General features: G+C 35.2%; 1 protein-coding gene and 2 long non-coding RNA genes across 3 annotated transcripts in view; 2 read left to right on the top strand and 1 right to left on the bottom strand.

Moving 5' to 3' along the window:
* mn1a (MN1 proto-oncogene, transcriptional regulator a) overlaps positions 1-14,405 on the bottom strand; it is a 20,216-nt gene extending 5,811 nt beyond the window's left edge. The window contains exons 1-2 of the mRNA XM_087269964.1: positions 13,806-14,405; positions 10,294-13,434 (exon numbers count right to left, since the gene is read on the bottom strand). Of these exons, the coding sequence (XP_087126090.1) occupies positions 10,294-13,393 (3,100 nt within the window). The 5' untranslated portion in view covers positions 13,394-13,434; positions 13,806-14,405. The remainder of the gene's footprint in view (positions 1-10,293; positions 13,435-13,805) is intronic.
* The window catches only part of LOC147834968 (uncharacterized), a 722,499-nt gene that overhangs the window by 404,805 nt on the left and 298,769 nt on the right, over positions 1-18,925 (top strand). The gene's annotated exons all lie outside the window — the stretch shown is intronic.
* On the top strand, positions 14,760-18,386 carry LOC147834972 (uncharacterized). Its single transcript, XR_015500715.1, has 2 exons — positions 14,760-17,209; positions 17,812-18,386. It is a non-coding gene; the product is annotated as an uncharacterized LOC147834972 (long non-coding RNA).

Raw genomic sequence — 18,925 nt, 5'->3', positions numbered from 1 at the left:
ATTAAAGTTACAAGAAGTACAATTTATTATGCCTAAATGCTAAATAAATAAAATCCTGATACAGTCACAGGGCTATACAAATTGAAGGGCTATTATAATCAAGACTCAACACTGCGTATACTAGATATTGCAATGTGAATACTGCGAATGATCACATTGCAATATAGATACTGAAACAATATATTGTGCAGCCCTTATATATATATATATATATAATATATATATATATATATATATATATATATATATATATATATATATATATATATATATATATACACACACAAATATACAGTTGAAGTCAGAATTATTAGCCCCCCGCTGAATTATTAGCCCTGTTTATTTATTTTTTTCTCCAATTATTGTTTAACGGAGAGATTTTTTAAATATAATTGTTTTAATAACTCATCTCTAATAATTGATTTCTTTTATCTTTTTCATGATGACAGTAAATAATATTTAACAAGATATTTTTCAGGACACTTCTATACAGCTTAAAGTGACATTTAAAAGCTTAACTAGGTTAATTAGGTTAACTTGGCAGGTTAGTGTAATTAGCCAAGTTATTGTATAATGATGGTTTGTTCTGAAGACAGTCGAAAAAAATTAGCTTAAAAGGACTAATAATATTGACCCAAAAATGGTTCATAAAAAATTAAAAACTGCTTTTATTCTAGCCAAAATAAAACAAATAAGTCTTTCTCCACAAGAAAAAATATTATCAGACATACTGTGAAAATTTCCTTGCTCTGAAACGAAAAAAGAAAAGAAAAAAATCAAAGAGGGGCTAAAAATTCTGACTTCAACTGTATATATATATATATATATTTATGTGTATATATATATATATATATATATATATATATATATATATATATATATATATATATATATATATATATATATATATATATATATATATATTTATGTGTATATATATATATTTATGTTTATATATATATATTTATGTGTATATATATATGTATATATATATATATATATATATATATATATATATATATATATATATATATATATATATATATATATATATATATAAAATCACATTTAAAGTCAAACTGAAACTACTATATGCTATATGATTATACATGTAAAATTCTCTATTTATATTAGAGAAAAATTGTAATAGTTCAATTACCGTTCAATTCAAACGTTGTGAGTAAACACTGCATTCATTAATTGGAAAAGAGCACCCAGTATATGCTTCAAACTCTCTTTGAAAACTCAAGTTGGTGAAGAGATGCGACGCCACGAGAGTGTTCTCTTCTGCACGTTTGACTGTTCCTTTAAGCTCCATCTTGCGAATCATCCCGACAGTGCAGACTTCATTACTCAAACGGCGGGATTGTGTCCATATCATTGTTAAGCGCTTATATCGCGAGTCTCTCAACAGCAGCCAACAGAACTGCAGGGGACGCAGTGGGTGCCTCCCCACACAAGAGCGTGGAAATAGCTTGGCTCTTTTACATAAACTAGTCCCTCCAGAACCTGTTTTTATATGCTGTTATATGGTTTGAATTTCCATTGACAAATTAGAATGAAATTATTCTAAAATATTCTAAAGAGAGTGCGGGACCCGGGCCAAGGGATATGAAAGAGCTTTTCACAGTTTTCGAGGGCCCAAAGCACTAAAGGAGTTTCACATCAGAGCCCTGGGGCCGTTTCCCCCCCCCCTCCTTCTTCTTCTCCTCCACCGTGCCGTGGACAGGGATCGCCTTCATGAGCGCCAGGCCTAAAGCTGGAAGAGGGGAAGGGCTGGGAAAGCGGGCCAGCTGTGGGGCCCAGTCTGGATGGCTGACTGCTGTCTGGATGGCTGACTGCTCTGTCTGGCTCTTAGACGTGTTCTCTTGGCCAGCGCAACACATGCACTAGAGCGTACGCATGGAAAAGCAACACCCTTATGCTCCATATGCCATTTGCAGGCAGACTTTGGTCACTTAAAATGAGGGGGGGAACTTGTTGGTTTATGTTTCTGTGGGTGGAGTTGCTAAGAAGAAACAATAATGATCTTAGAGACATAAGCCCTTATGAATTATTAGCCCCCCTGTACATTTCCCCCCCTATTCCTGTTGGAGTTTTTCAACACATTTCTAAACATAATAGTTTTAATAACTCATTTCTAATAGCTGTTTTCTGATGAAAGTATGTAATATTTGACTACATATTTTTCAAGATACTGGTATTCAGCTTTAAGTCATATTCAAAGGCTTAACTTTGTTAATTAGGTTAATTAGGCGAGTTAAGGTAATTAAGCAAGTGGTATAACATTAGTTTGTTCTGTAGACAATCAATCAAATTGGAGCTAATAATATCAACCTTAAAAACTGCTTTCATTCTAGCCAAAATAAAACAAATAAGACTTCTTTTAAGAAAAAATATTATAGGAAATACTTTGAAGAACTCCTTGCGCTGTTAGTCAGTGTTTGGGAAATATTTAAAAAAGAAAACGAAATTCCCAGGAGGGTGAATAATTTTGACTTGTTTTGATCATGTATGACTACAACAACACCGAAAGTAGATCTCCTGCCTCTGAACATGAGCGGTCTGCCACAAACATTCTAAAGCACTGGGATTTTTGTCTTTAATTTATGTATTTTTTAACCATATTTTGTATTTGTATCATGGTATTATTTGTGTTTGTGTATTATTTATGTATTTTTAATCATACTGAGTAGTTGTATCATAGGTTTTTTTGTATTCTTGTATCATTTATATATTTTTAACCATATTTTGCATTTGTATCAAGAATTTCTTTGTTTTTTTGTATAATTTATGTATTTTTAACCATATTTTTTCAATTTTATCATGGTATTTTTGCATAATTTATGTATTTTTTTAATCATATTTTGTATTTGTATCATGATTTTCTTCGTAGTTTTGTATAATTTATGTATTTTTAATCATATTTTATATTTGTATCATGGTTTTCTTTGTATTTTTGAATAATTTATGTATTTTTAACCATATTTTGAAATTTTATCATTGTATTTTTGCATAATTTATGTATTTTTATTCATTTTGTATTTGTATCATGATTTTTTTGTATTTTGTATAATTTATGTATTTTTTTAATCATATTTTGCATTTTTATCATGGTATTTTTGTATAATTTAAGTTTTTTGTTATCATATTTTGTATTTGTATGATGTTTTTTGTATTTTTGTATAATTTATGTATTTATTTTTTAATCATATTTTGTATTTGTATCATTTTTTTTTTGTATTTTGTATAATTTATGTATTTTTTAATCATATTTTGCATTTTGATCATGGTATTTTTGTATAATTTATGTTTTTTGTTATCATGTTTTGTATTTGTCTCATGTTTTTTTGTATTTTGTATAATTTATGTATTTTTAATCATATTTTGTATTTGTATCATGTTTTTTTGTATTTTGTATAATTTATGTATTTTTTAATCATATTTTGCATTTTTATCATGGTATTTTTGTATAATTTATGTATTTTGTTATCATATTTTGTATTTGTCTGGTGTTTTTTGTATTTTTGAATAATTTATGTATTTTTTAATCCTATTTTGTATTTGTATCATGGTTATCTTTGTATTTTTGAATCATTTATGTATTTTTTAATCTTTCTAAATCCTTATTGTAAAGTGTTACAAATGTTGTATAAGTTCATACATCTACTGACATGAACAAACAGCAAATGATACATTTACTACAGTAATTATACATAAAGTTTCTCATTGTTACACTGTTAAAAATTTCCTGTAGAATCTACGAGAACTTACTGGCAGCAGTTACTGTAAATCAATTACAGCAAAAGTACTGTATTTAAATTTACAGCACCATTTACAGCTGAAGTCAGAATTTTTAGCCCCCCTTTGAATAGGTTTTTTCAAATATTTCCCAAAGGATGTTTTACAGAGCAAGGATTTTTTTACAGTATTTCCGATAATATTTTTTCTTCTGGAGAAAGTCTTATTTGTTTTATTTCGGCTAGAATAAAAGCAGTTTTTAAATTTTTAAAAACCATTTTAAGGTTGAAATTATAAGCCACCTAAAGCTATATTTTTTCAGAACAAACAGCATTATACAATGACTTGCCTAATTACCCTAACTTGCTTAATTAACCTAGTTAAGCCTTTAAATGTCACTTTAAGCTGTATAGAAGTGTCTTGAAAAATATCTAGTAAAATATAATGTGCTATCATTATGGCAAAAATAAAAGTTATTAAAACTATTATCTTTGGAAATGTGTTGAAAAAATTAAACGGAAATACTGTGTAATTTAAGTACTGTATAATTATTAACAGTGTAGTTAATGTTAACTCGCAGTGCACAAGCTAATCTTACCAACCATGAATTTGGATGTTAGTAATGCTATGTAATTTTAGCTAATGTTATGTATAAGTATAAGTGAAGTTCATTATTAGTTCATGTTAATAAATACATTAACTAACGAATGCTTATTGGAAAATGTGACCAAATTAATTAATTAATCGTATGCAATATATTACTCATCATACAGTCATTTAAGCTGTTAAATGTAACACAAAAAACAAGCATTCACTGTTGAAAAGCCTGATAGAAATAAACCTTTTATTTTCTCATTCCTATCTTCTTTTAGTTAAGCACGTAAAAGGCTCTCAAATATTCTTCCAGTAAAAAAAAAAGAACGAAAATTACAATAAAAATGTAATTGCATAACACTTTTATGTGAATTAGAATTTTTTTACGGCAGTATGAATTTAACCTCCATTTCTGTTTTTGGAATAGAGCAGCTTGGACATTCTGCAAATTATCTCTGCTATGCTTTTCTGGTAACAATGACAAAATCTACATGTTTGAGTGTAACTGCTTCTTAACGTTTTGCTTAGAGAGGTGACAGATGAATCTTTTAATCGAATTAGATCTTTTTACAGCAGTATGAATTTAACCTCCATTTCTGTTTATGGAATAGAGCAGCTTGAACATTCTGCAAAATCTCTCCGCTATGTTTTTTTGGTAACAATGACGAAATCTACATGTTTGGGTGTAAATGCTTCTTAATGTTTAGCTTTGAGAGGTGACGCATGAATCTTTTAATCGACATATCTTTTTACCGCAGTATAAATTTCACCTCCATTTCTGTTTATGGAATAGAGCAGCTGGGACATTCTGCAAAATATCTCCGCTATGCTTCTCTGGTAACGATGAAATCTACATGTTTGAGTGTAACTGCTTCTTAACGTTTAACTTGGAGAGGTGATGCATGAATCTTTTGAGCAATTTTGATCTTTTTACAAGCAGTATGAATTTAACCTCCATTTCGGTTTATGTAATAGAGCAGCTTGGACATTCTGCAAAATATCTCCGCTATGCTTTTCTGGTAACAATGACAAAATCTACATGTTTGGGTGTAACTGCTTCTTAACGTTTAACTTGGAGAGGTGACAGATAAATCATTAAATCGAATTTGATTTTTTCACAGCAGTATGAATTTAACCTCCATTTCTTTTTATGGATGGAGCAGCTTGGACATTCTGCATAATATCTCTATTTTGCTCTTCTGGTAACAATGACGAATTTACATGTTTGGGTGTAACTGCTTCTTAATGTTTAGCTTGGAGAGGTGACGCATGAATCTTTTAATCGACTTATATCTTTTTACCGCAGTATAAATTTCACCTCTATTTCTGTTTATGGAATAGAGCAGCTTGGACATTCTGCAAAATCTCTTCGCTATGCTTCTCTGGTAACAATGACGAAATCTACATGTTTGGGTGTAACTGCTTCCTAATGTTTTTAGTTTGGAGAGGTGACAGATGAATCTTTTGTGCGAATTTGATCTTTTTTAAGGCAGAATTTAACCTCCATTTCTGTTTATGGAATAGAGCAGCTTGGACATTCTGCAAAATCTCTTCGCTATGCTTCTCTGGTAACAATGACGAAATCTACATGTTTGGGTGTAACTGCTTCCTAATGTTTTTAGTTTGGAGAGGTGACAGATGAATCTTTTGTGCGAATTTGATCTTTTTTAAGGCAGAATTTAACCTCCATTTCTGTTTATGGAATAGAGCAGCTTGGACATTCTGCATAATATCTTTATTTTGCTCTTCTGGTAACAATGACGAAATCTAGATGTTTGGGTGTAACTGCTTCTTAATGTTTAGCTTGGAGAGGTGACAGATGAATCTTTTAAGCGAATTAGATCTTTTTACAGCAGTATGGATTTCACCTCCATTTCTGTTTATGTAATAGAGCAGCTTGGACATTCTGCAAAATCTCTCCGCTATGCTTCTCTGGTAACAATGACGAAATCTACATGTTTGGGTGTAACTGCTTCTTAACGTTTAGCTTAGAAAGGTGACAGATGAATCTTTTAAGCAAATTTGATCTTTTTACGGCAGAATTTATTCTTCATTTCTGTTTATGGAATAGAGCAGCTTGGACATTCTGCATAACATCTCCGCTATGCTTCTCTGGTAACAATGACGGAATCTACATGTTTGGGTGTAACTGCTTCTTAATGTTTAGCTTGGAGAGGTGATGCATGAATCAAAGCGATGATTCTCTGACAACACAGGCCTGTCCCATGACAAAACGTGAAAGCGGAATTTAATACATGCCAAGACAAGATCATGCTGTTTCTTTTTTTCCTTTCCATTTCCACCCTGACATTCCTCGCGGAAAAATGCAGTGTATCACACGGACACAAGAAAACGCTAATTAATTCTGCCTGCCAAACAAGCACTCCCGTATAAAGGTGTGCGTATCTGCGCAGGCAACGCTCAAATTGCAATTCATCAGAGAAATTAGCAGCACAGTTGACCAAATCTTTCTATAAAATTGCACGCAGACGATGACCACAATTATAATTATTCTTGATAAATGTTCAAAGGTATGGATGGTTATTTTAGGACGCGGAACTTGCACACAGAGTACACGGTTTACAAGTTTGTATTTATAGAGCCACTGACAAATCTTGCTTTCTGACACGTTCAAAGACACGGAAGCTCATTTCAGTAAAGGATCCGCAAGTTACACAGCGTTTGGAGTGTACACTGTTTGCTGATATTTTCCACATAGATATCAAGCCCTATTTTCTCCTCGCATCCCTTCCACACAAAAACGCATCCCTATACCTGTGTTCTCAGAGTGTTGTTTTGAGCCGTTTTCCCATGAGACCATTGCATCTTCTCCTTTGTTTTCTGTCTGTTCTGGCCTTTAGTGTTTATTCTCAGAGCCACAAAGCTGTCAGAATATCCGACAGCCCCGTCTGAAAAATTGCATCTGACAACCTTCTCCATTTATTAGGCAAAACAGCGAGAGGAAAAGAAAAAGAAGAAGAAGAAGAAAACGCTAGAGTTTGAGGTAGCTAGGAGTTTCTGATCAGATTGCATTCTGATAACAGGCCGCAGCTTACATCTGTTTTACATTCAATCGATACGCATGTTAAAAAAGTTGAATAAAGTCAAATATTTTCCATTGAGTTGCTAAAATTATAAATATATATATATATATATATATATATATATATATATATATATATATATATATATATATATATATATATACACACACACACACACACACACACACACACACATATATACATACACACACAAATATTATATATACATACATATATATAGGTATAATATTAATATTTATAGCATTATATGTATATACACACACACACACACACACAAATATAAATATAAATATATATATATATATATATATATATATATATATATATATATATATATATATATATATATACACACATATATTATACTATAAATATTAATACTATAAACACAAACTATTTAATTTTAGCAACTCAATGGAAAATAAAATTATATATACAAACATTATATATGTAAAATTTTGCATACAGATAATTAAATATAGCTAAAAATGTAGCTATAGTAAAATGAAGTCAAATAAAACACAACTATTTTTTTCTCTTTAAAAATCCAGTGTTTACAAAAATAAAGCAACTGCTTTTGAGAATAAATGTAATGCAAAATAATAATAATAATAATAATAATATTAATAATAATAATAATATTAATAATGATAATAATAATAATAACCTTAATAATAATAATAATAATCTTAATAGTAATAATAATAATAATAATAATGATGATGATGATGATGCTAATAATAATAATAATAATAATAATATTAATAATGATAATAATAATAATAATCTTAATATTATTATTATTATTATTATTATTATTATTAATAATGATAATAATAATAATAATAATAATAATAATAATCGTAATAATAATATTATTATTATTAATAATGATAATAATAATAATAATAACCTTAATAATAATAATAATAATAATAATAATAATAATAATAATAATGATGATGATGATGCTAATAATAATAATAATAATAAGGGATCTGACGCAGATTAAGGCAAAAAACGATTTATTTATTAACCGATATATGGGAATGCAATGCTAACTAGAGGTTTCAAAGTTTTGGGAAATTTAAGTTACTTGTCCTTGAGATATTCCTGTCACAAATAAAAAAATAATAAAAAAAAATTATTCTGACTATCATGAAAATCAAACATGAATATGCTGCCACATGGCATACCAGAAGGCGCACAATCACAGGACAGTGGGAAACACTCAAGAAGTGACCTGAAAGAAGTTTCTGAATTTTGGCCACATGTCTGATGTGTTCATTTAACCCTCACGCAGCCCTGTTATCAGGCCTCATGGGTTAATAATGTCACTGCGAGCTCTATCATGCCTAAAGTGAAATTAATTGCAAACTTGGCTCACTAACGTCCTTAGACAAAATAGTGTTTCCAAAATAATGCAGTGAGACCTGTGTGTATCCAATAGGGAATTCAAGGAACTGGAGCTGTGTGACCTACGATAATCTTGACCTATATTTTATATTATTGACAATATATGTGAACAGTCCTAGCAAAAGTTGCCAGTAAATAATTTGATAAGAAAGCCTGGGGTGAAAACGCAAGGGAAATATTAACCACTGCAGACACACAATAGCATTCGGTTTTTTTAGAACACAACTGCTTGTCTATTTAAAAGTGAATATTTTTATTTTTATATACAGTTGAAGTCAGAATTATTAGCCCCCTATGATTTTTTTTTCTTCTTTTTTAAATATTTCCCAAATTATGTTTAACAGAGCAAGGAAATTTTCACATGATGTCTGATAATATTTTTTCTTCTGGAAAAAGTCTTATTTGTTTTATTTCGGCTAAAGTCAAAGCAGTTTTACCTTTTTTAAACACCATTTTAGGGACAAAATTATTAGCCCCTTTGGGCTATATTTTTTCTCGACTGTCTACAGAACAAACTACTGTTGAACAATACCTTGCCTAATTACCCTAACCTGCCTAGTTAAGCCTTTAAATGTGACTTTAAGCTGTATAGAAGTGTCTTGAAAATAGTCAAATATTATGTATTGTCATCATGGCAAAGATCAAATAAATCAGTTATCAGAAATGTGTTATTAAAACTATTATGTTTAGAAATGTGTTGAAAAAAAATCTGCTCTCTGTTCAACAGAAATTGGGGAAAAAAATAAACAAGCGGTCTGATAATTCAGGGGGGCTAATAATTCTGACTTCAACTGTATATTTAGGTTTAATCTAGCATGTAGTTCAGATCTGAACGTACTTAAATCTCATTAAAATCTTAACTACAGATCCTGTTGGCGTCAGATAAAACTTAATCACGAGTGCAATTAAAATAGAAGCAAAATATTCAGTTTACATAATATTTAATCCCTAAAAAGTAGAGTTTTTAGGGAAATTGTAGTCCTTTATATGTGTTGTGTAAAATACGAAATATTATGAGAGATGCTCCTACTACTTATAGTGTTTATCACTGCAATTATTAAAAAAATAAATAAAAACAAAGCTAAAATATGCCTTTTTTGCTAGTGTTAAAAATTTAAGAGACACGCACGGAATTATCAAATTTAAGGCTAAAAACAAATCAGTTTAAACGTTTAAATAACAATAAAGAAAATGATTTATTATGCTGCAAACTGCAGAGCCAAACAAAATTTCTCTGTTTTCAGTGGGTTAATTATTATTTTGCATCCTGTTTTCTGTCAGCTCGAGACGGAGTGTTTTAAAGAGTGCTAATTAAAGCTCACTTCTGGGTGACAGATTAGTTGTAAATGGGTCCCTGCGCCTGAGGTTAAGCTACCTTGGGTTGTTCATTATTCAACCATTAAGCCATCAAAGTAAACTCAACAGTCCATAAAAACAGCAATTCATCATGCTCTCACTGCAAGTCAATGAAGTTTACCTTCTTTGTTGTCACTCTGGCCCCGTGCTCGCTCCCAGTATCCCAGGCACTTGTCGTTACTGGGGTCCTCTATCAGAGCCTTATTGCCAGGGACATACCAGGTGGCATGCTGCTCTGTCATAAGAGAGTCAAGGTCAATGGTATTCACAGAGCTCTTGCCTGTAACCGGGCTAGAGTTGGCCAGGGTGCATTCTCCGTTTAGACTGGCCTGGCAGTCAGCCTTTTTGCTTGTTTTCCCTCCCATGGGTTGGTCCTCCGAGATGCTGAACTGCTGTCTTTGCAGCTGGATCTGAGCTTGCAAAATCTCCAGAGGATGAACCTCATCCTGCCCTGTGTTGCTCAATGGCGTTCGCACCTGTTCCATGCATGAAGCATCAGCATAGCTGGCCCTGTTTTCCGAGTTACACTTTACACCAGCTCTGCAGGGCCTTGGATCCTCGGTGCTGTAGTTAGGGCTGGCATCGTCTAAATAATCCATGCATGGCGAAACGCCGTCCGACTTGCCCACGCTTTGAATTCCGCTGTCCATAGAGGTGGCGAGGTCCGGCTTACCGAAAGAAGGGGAGACTAGAGTCCTCTCTGGGGTCTTACCTCGACTCTCCATGCCCATGCTCAAATTGGAGCCCTGCTGACCTGGGCTCACGACGGGGTTACCGCCACTAGGAGGTGAGAAGTTTCCAGGACTGATGTGCCCGCTGTCTCGTCTCTTCTTCCCCCTCCCTTTACCGTTGCCTGTTGCCATTTTCCCCTCACATCCAGACTCCATGCTGTCATTTGGGGAAAGGGTGCTCGCTTCCCTTTTCACCATCTGGCCCGTACCACTTTGACCCACCATCGTATTGTTGTTATTCCCAGAGCAAGGCGTTTGACTATTCTGAGAAGCATTGCTCTGGAAATACTCTGCCCCTGGGCCGCTACTGCCACTGCTATTTATGTCCTGCTCAACCTGACCTGCTTTGCGTTTGGCCTCGTTTTGACTTTTCTTATTAAAAGTCACATTGAGGTTCGGGGCCCCAAGGCTGGCGATCATATTTTGGCAGGCAGTGGAAAGAGCTGCCAGACAGCTTTGGCCAAACACACTGTCTTTTGTACTGGCTTTGTTCAAATTCCCCAAAGAGAGGGCCCCAAGCTTATTGACTGACAGGTGCTGGCTGGAGAGGTACTCAGGATGGGCGGGATAGTTCCCTGGAGAGGAGCTAAATCCTGGAGGATTGCTCTGGGGGGCTCCCTGTTGACTTGGCCCTCCAGGAGGGAAGCTGTGCTGCCTCCTCATCACCATCCCTCCGAATTCAGCCGGCCTCCTGTCTGTGGGTGCGCCCGACTGCATGTTGCTCTCATCGGGAGACTGCATCTGCAGAGGATTGCTGACATTATTTTCGAACGGATGATGTGCTCCAGGAGAATTCAAAGACTGCATGTCCATGCTTGTGACGCTTGGTCTAAAAATAATGTTGTGTCCATTTTCTGCCTGCTCCAAGGCATGTGTGTTTGTTTCTCTACAGTGCTGCTGTGGCTCAGGAAACCATGAGTTTTCTTGAGGTAGGTGGGGGCTGTCAAAGTTTCCGTGAAAATTATGCTTCTTCTCAAAATTGGACTGAGACACACTGCCCAGAGGCCCTCGACAGACCATGCCATTTGAAGTGACATCTCCGTGGAGATTTAACTGCTGCAGATCAGGTTGCCTCATTCTCTGTTGTTGGCTCCTGGATGCCATTTGTTTGATCATCATTGCTGCATTCTGTCGCCGCTGCTGCTGCTGCTGCTGCTGCTGTGGGCCAGAGCTCAAGGGTAGGGGGCCGGATGGAAACCCATCCGTCACATGAGATGTAAAGTCCCCCATGGGAGAGGGGAATGCCGAGGGGGAGAGGTGGTTCTCAAGACTGGGCCGATTATGTAAGCTGTGGCTTAGGGGGCTGCAGCTTTCTCCAGCGGAGCCATTCGGGAGATCAAACCGTGGCCTTTTAGCCATGTTCAAATAGGGTAGTGAGCTGAGGTGATGTGGGGGCTGAGGGGCTAGTTGGGGGACATCGAACACCGGCTCCCCGAAAGGGTGCATGTTATGGTTGTTCAGTCTATGTATGGGCCGATCCAGGTGGCCGTGCTGAACGTGCACCATTGGGCCACCGCCTTGAACATCTGTATTGTTTGCTACAAAGTCTGGAGTGTGATAAAATCGAGGGAGGGCAGGGGAACCAGGGTTCTGCCTGACAACAGGTCCTGGTCTTTGCTGTGCCATGAGGTGGTGCCTCGTATTAACCCCCGGATCCATTTTGCCCCTATTTCCAAATCGGTCAGAAAACACATTTTGCTGAGGTAGCTGCTGGTCAACTTTTGAGCTGCCCATCATGGGCCCTCGGGAACCACTTCGATTACAAGTAGAAAAATTACCCCCGACTACTTGGTTCCCTGTTTCACAATAGGGCAGTTTGTGCTCGGAAGAGTCCGCGGTGGAGAATCCTGTCATGTCAAAATTCCCAGTCAGAGGATCACAGGGAAAACAGTGCTCTGATCCCCCCATTCTGCCCTGTGGGAAAAGCCTGTAGTGTTCAAGTCTATGGGTTTCAGGCGATGAAGATGGCAAGCCGTGGAACGAAGCAGCACGGTTTGGTGACTGGTCTAGAGGAAGACATGGTGCTGGAACAGCATGATTGCCGTTCGGATGGCCGTGCGGCTGAAACTCAGGCATCGCAGCCATTCTCTGTTGTTGCTGCTGCGAGATGCATTCTCGCGACTGGGGCTCTGCGAGCTGCTGACTGAATCCCCCCTCAAACATATGCGGGTGGCCCGCGTTGGTGCTGCTGAAACCCATGTGCCTGTCGCCGTGCAGGCAAGAGGGAACGCTGTCCTGGTACAGATGTGAATGCTGGTCGTGGTTAGGAGGTTGATGGTTGAATGGTCCTTGCATGTGGAGCTGATGTTGTGGCTGAACTCCCATACCGAGCATATCCCCGTGGCCATGAGTCTGGAACCCATACTGATCTCTATTCGAGACAAAGTTGAGTCCCTGCATAGGGGATTCATTTAGGGGACCCATCATTGGCTCCACAGCTACCGACGGCCCTTTCATATGGAATCCAGCACTGTTATAATTAGAGTTCATTTTCAGTGCACTGGGATTAAATTCCTTTTATTTGTTTCTCACTGCAAAAAAGAAAAATAAAGTACAATTAAAACTAAAGTCAAACAATTCTCCTTTATTAACTTTCAAACTATATATATATATATATATATATATATATATATATATATATATATATATATAAATATAAATATATATTTATATATTTATTTATTCACACACATATATATGTATGTACATTTCTTTCTTTTGTGTCTCTGGGTCTCATGTTGGAGGCAATTTAAACACACACACACACACACACTTAGACAAAAATAATTTCAAAAAAGCACAATAATTCACAATTACAAATGTTACAATTAATTTTACATGCATATGCATTTTAATAAATATTAGATGCAAAAGTAAAAGATCAGATAACAATCGGAAGTACCTTAATTCCAGCGCAAGCGTAAAAACGCGAACTCCTCTTTGTATATCCTTATAGCGACGGTCCTGAAAAACGCACATCTTTAAAACAAAATCCTCGTTTACATCATTATTCGATGCGTAAAGTCCCCAAGTCGTTCAACACAAATCCAGAAGAGCGCAAACCAGCTCGGGGAGCACATGTCCCATGTTCATATCTCCATAGCAATGCGAGCGATCCCGACTGATTCTTTTATTCAATACTAATAAAACATTCACGCACACTTAGATGAATTCAAAAACAGAAAACACACGAATAAGTGCATTAAATCGGCGGCCTTACGAGGAGAACTTCGCGCAAGCGTTCAGTCCTGTGAGGAGACTCAATACGCTGCTGTGGGTGCGCGCGCGCTGGTATAAACTGGAGAGCCCAGGATCCCTTTTGTTGTCACAGCATGAATTGTATCAAATACCAAAACGAATAGTAATTTTCTATAATATTATCCGCACTGTTCCATCAAATAGTTCTGAATCCTGGACGGTTTTCCCGTTTATTTTTGTGTTAGATGTGTTGAGCCGCAGGCATCGGCAACAAGTTTGACATTCCCTCATCTGTTCCAGCGCTGATTTCTCACCAATGCCGACACAGGCACACATGCGCAGGGGGCGGGGTTTCGAGCTCCAGGGCGGGGTCTGACGCACAAGAGGCGGGCATTCGCTTAAGGGAGTCTAAAAGAGATCTATATAACGTATTAATACGCAATATAAACAGATACATAATAAAACAAGACACAGTGGCTTAATCTTTAATAATAGAATATTTTTTTAGAGGAAAGAAAATGTAGATTGTTTTCTTAAAAGGTTGTAGACTACTAATTATCAAAACTCTTTATTTAAATAGTAGGCTAGATAAATATAAATAGATGCCTAAGATTATTTGTTCCGTACAATGAAACAATGTAAAACGCACACAATATGTCATCTAAGAAAAGCATCTGTATTTATTGTGCATGTAAAACATGTGGCCTCTTATTCACACGTCATATATTTGATGAAATATGCTGAAACAGACCAATTGTAAACGTTTCAATGAGAATTTTCAGCCATTCCAAATCTCCCAGCTATACTCCTTTAAACACAGCTACTGTAGCAAATCTGCAGCAGTTAATTAGTAAATTAGCAGATGCATGAAACAGGCTTCATTTTCAAGCTGTGACGAATGGCAGCCAGAGATAATGAATGTGTCTTCGGGGTTAATTTCCTGTAAGTAACCGGTGATTGTGGTGTATTTTTAGACCTCGTTGCTGCAGCATGGGTCAAATTATTTATCATTGCAACAAAAGCTTTTTTTTTTTTTTTTTTTTAAACGAAGAGTCATTATAAAATTGTAGAAATAAGAAAACATTATACTATTGCTTTTACCAAGAACTATGCAACGGTACAACCATTAGACAACTAAAAGGGGTGTTATGGTTGAATATAGGATAAGTGGGCGCTTATTAATAGGTATAAGTGAAGAAATTAAACTAATAATAAGACATTTAAATGGAGAATCTTCATAAGGCGTTTGTAGATCACTGGTCTCCATGTCGATATCTTTGACAAAGCGAAACAGTGCCATCTAGTGCTAATATCGGGAACAAACATGATGAAAACGGAGTAAATCAGATTAAACTTCAGCTTTCAGTGTTTCTCTGGCCAATAAATCCAGAATGCGAATTGTACATTGACGATTGGGGGTGTCAAGTTTTTCGGTTTTGTTCGGTAACATGTCTCAGTGAACGAAAGTTAGGCTATCTATTTAATTCAATAACATCTAATTTATTAATAAAGCTTTTGTTTTCGGTGTTTTGCCGGATTTTGAGTGGTTCTCAATGACATTTGTGATTATCAATAGACCATTTTGAGGGATGTAAACAAAAACAGTGGTCCCAACGTATTTCCTGTTTTACATTTTTAATTTCCATAGCTTCCGAGAATCCAAAAAGAGCCACATATTGATAAATGATGTTATGATAACTGTTTCAACATTAAGTTTTGGCTGAATTGCCACTTGTTACAGATATGAAATAGTTTAATAACAAGGTTTACGTGACGGGTTTACATTCCTGCACCTATTAAGTTATTGTATATGGTTTGTTCTGTAGACTATCGAAAAATATAAAGCTTAATGGGGCTCATTTTGACCTCATAATGTTTTTTAAAAATTAAAAACTGCTTTTATTCTCGCCAAAATGAAGCAAGACTTTCTCCAGAAGAAAAAAAATATCATCAGACATACTGTGAAAATTTCCTTGCTGTTAAACATTATCTGGGAAATATAAAAAATAAGATAAAATAAAATACCAACTATGCATCAAGTTTAATAGGACACCTGCAATACAAACCCCTATTTTTACAAGAAACATGTTTTGTGAACACTTGCTCTAGATTTGCCGCTTAATTAATAGTTTTGGCGCAAACATGCGATCACAACGGTATGAATCATTAAAGGGGTGGTCAAATGTATATTTATGTTAAATATCATTTAATTATTAAGATATACCGTTGAAGTCAGAATTATTAAACCCCCTGAATTATTTGCCCACGTTAATCATTTTCCCCAATTTCTGTTTAACTGAGATTTTTTTCAACACATTTCTCAACATTATAATAACTCATTTCTTATAACTGATTTATTTTATCTTCGCCATGATGACAGTAAATAATATTTGATTAGATATTTATCAAGACACTTCTATACAGCTTAAAGTGACATTTAAAGGCTTAACTAGGTTAATTAGGTTAACTAGGCAGGTTAGGGTAATTAGGCAAGTTATTCATGGTTTGTTCTGTAGACTATCGATAATAGCTTAAAGGGGCTAATAATTGTTACTTTAAAATAGATTTTAAAACATTAAAAACTGCTTTTATTCTAGCCTAAATAAAACACAAGACTTAAAATATTATCAGACACACTGTAAACATCATTTGGGAATTATTTAAAAAGAATAATAATAAAAGGGGGTTTTAATAATTATGATTTCAACTGTAGTTACAGAAATAACTATTTTAATGTTCTCTGAACTTAAATCCTACATTGTTAATTTATTGCTTTTTCAGGATAAAATTTTACATCCATTAACGTATGATTTCAAAGAAACTCTTTTTATTTTCTGAAAGGATTTTGATTTATATCCTTAAAAGACTCTAATAATTACATTGCATGTAAACCTCTTTCTTCATTCAAACTTGAATTTGCTGGAATTTTATTTATGAAACCATTTTTGTCTCTTTGTTCATATTAAACCTTTGTAAATGTTCGTTCTTGCATAATGTAAAACAATAAAAAATAGTTACAGAAATAAAATACTATTCGAATTCCAAATACATTTATACTAATCTACTCCCCATACACAAGGGGTGCCCAAACTCGGTCTTGGAGGGCCAGTGTCCTGCAGATTTTAGCTCCAACTTGCTTCAGCACACCTGCATGGATATTTCTAGAAAGCCTAGTAATGCCACAACCACACTAGAGATTGTGCGTGCGAAATTCTGTCCTACTGCGCTGCGAAAAGGGGCGGGATTAAACAAGATTAGACATTTGAAAAAGCGAATGATTGGTCCAGCTTTTTAAAATTTCTGTCCGGAGAGGTCATGTTTTGATCCTCGATTCGTTTAACGCAGTCAAGTGATCCGATTTCGCAAATCAGAGTTCAGCGAGCTTGAACTTGAGTCTATGGCAGGGGTGCTCGATTATGTTCCTGGAGATCTACTTTCACGCAGATTTCAGTTGCTACCCAAATCAAACACACCTGCCTGTAATTATCAAGTGGTGTTCAAGTCCTAATTAATTGGTTCAGGTGTGTTTGATATGGGTAGCAACTGAAATCTGCAGGAGGGTAGATCTCCAGGAACAGGACTGAGCACCCCTGGTCTAGGGGAAGAAAAGTGCAGTGTGACCGCAGCTTAAGAGCTTGACTAGCTAGCCCAGGTGTGTCTGATTTGGAATGGAACCAAACTTTGCAGGACACCGGCCCTCCAGTCCCGAGTGTGGACACCCCTGCCATACACGATCCAACTTAAATAGATTTCAAGCAGAAAAAAAATCCAGGCATTAAAGAAACAGACAAAATAAACAGAACTGATGAAAAACAAAACAAACAAATAAAAAAAAGGGATAACTGATGTCAAAAATTTATTAGATATACTGTTAATCGTTACATTTATAACCAATTCAAAAGCTGCAGGGAAAAAAAAGAAAAGCAAGACAATAAAGCACACCGATTGTACATTCACTGATATTTCCCCTGATTTTCAAACAAACAATCAGAAAAAGACAGTAAACAGCATTGTGGAATTCCCTCCTCCTAAAACAGTAGATTAATCCCAAGTGCGCAGATATACTTAAGATTACAATATAGGATTCATTTATAATATCTGAACCTCTTCCCATCGCTCCCACCCGGTCCCTGCTAGCCTAAAAGCTATGTACGAGTACAAAAGTAAACACAATCCGTGAGACTCGAGAGAGTCTTCTGTAGACAAGTCTGGTGAACAGACGTCAGTGCACTGATTGCTTAATTATAATCTAGAAAACATAAAGGGAGGGAAAAAAAAGAGAGAAGGGGAACCTGACTTCCTCCCAATCAGAACACCAAGACTGATAAAGAAAACAAACAGGTAACATCGTTTTGATTACATGAAGGAGCCCATCGTTTGACAAGCTGCGTGATTGTGTGAACATTCGTGGACCTTGAAATAGGAGGGACATGAGAAGCAAATCGATCCAAAAAGTCATCGTAAATGTGCAATTCTACCTCGACGATCACGATTCTACAGGTTTCGACGCAGACATCAGGCACTAGTTTGCAAGCAAGTGCAAACTTCAGCCATCAATGAAAGCCCAACTACACTGTGAAAACGGCATCTGTTCATTAACGGTGTTCCTATTTTGTCTTTTCTGTTTATTTACGGTTGTGAATTGCATTATGGGAGCTTGATCTTTGCTCTGTCGACTTTGTGTCGAAAATTAAACTACTGTTTGACAAAGTGACTTTTAGCAAAATTTTAGTCGTTTTAAATAATATAATACACTGAAAAAAATATTCTGAGAAGATTTACTTAATTTTTTTTACATTAAATGGTTGTAAACAATTTGTGTTG

Source organism: Danio rerio, chromosome 10 (genome assembly GCF_052040795.2).
Source record: "Danio rerio strain M-AB ecotype USA chromosome 10, GRCz13ab, whole genome shotgun sequence".
Taxonomy (NCBI): Eukaryota; Metazoa; Chordata; class Actinopteri; order Cypriniformes; family Danionidae; genus Danio; species Danio rerio.
The sequence above is the reverse complement of the archived record's forward strand: the minus strand, read 5'-3'. Positions and strand labels throughout refer to the sequence as shown.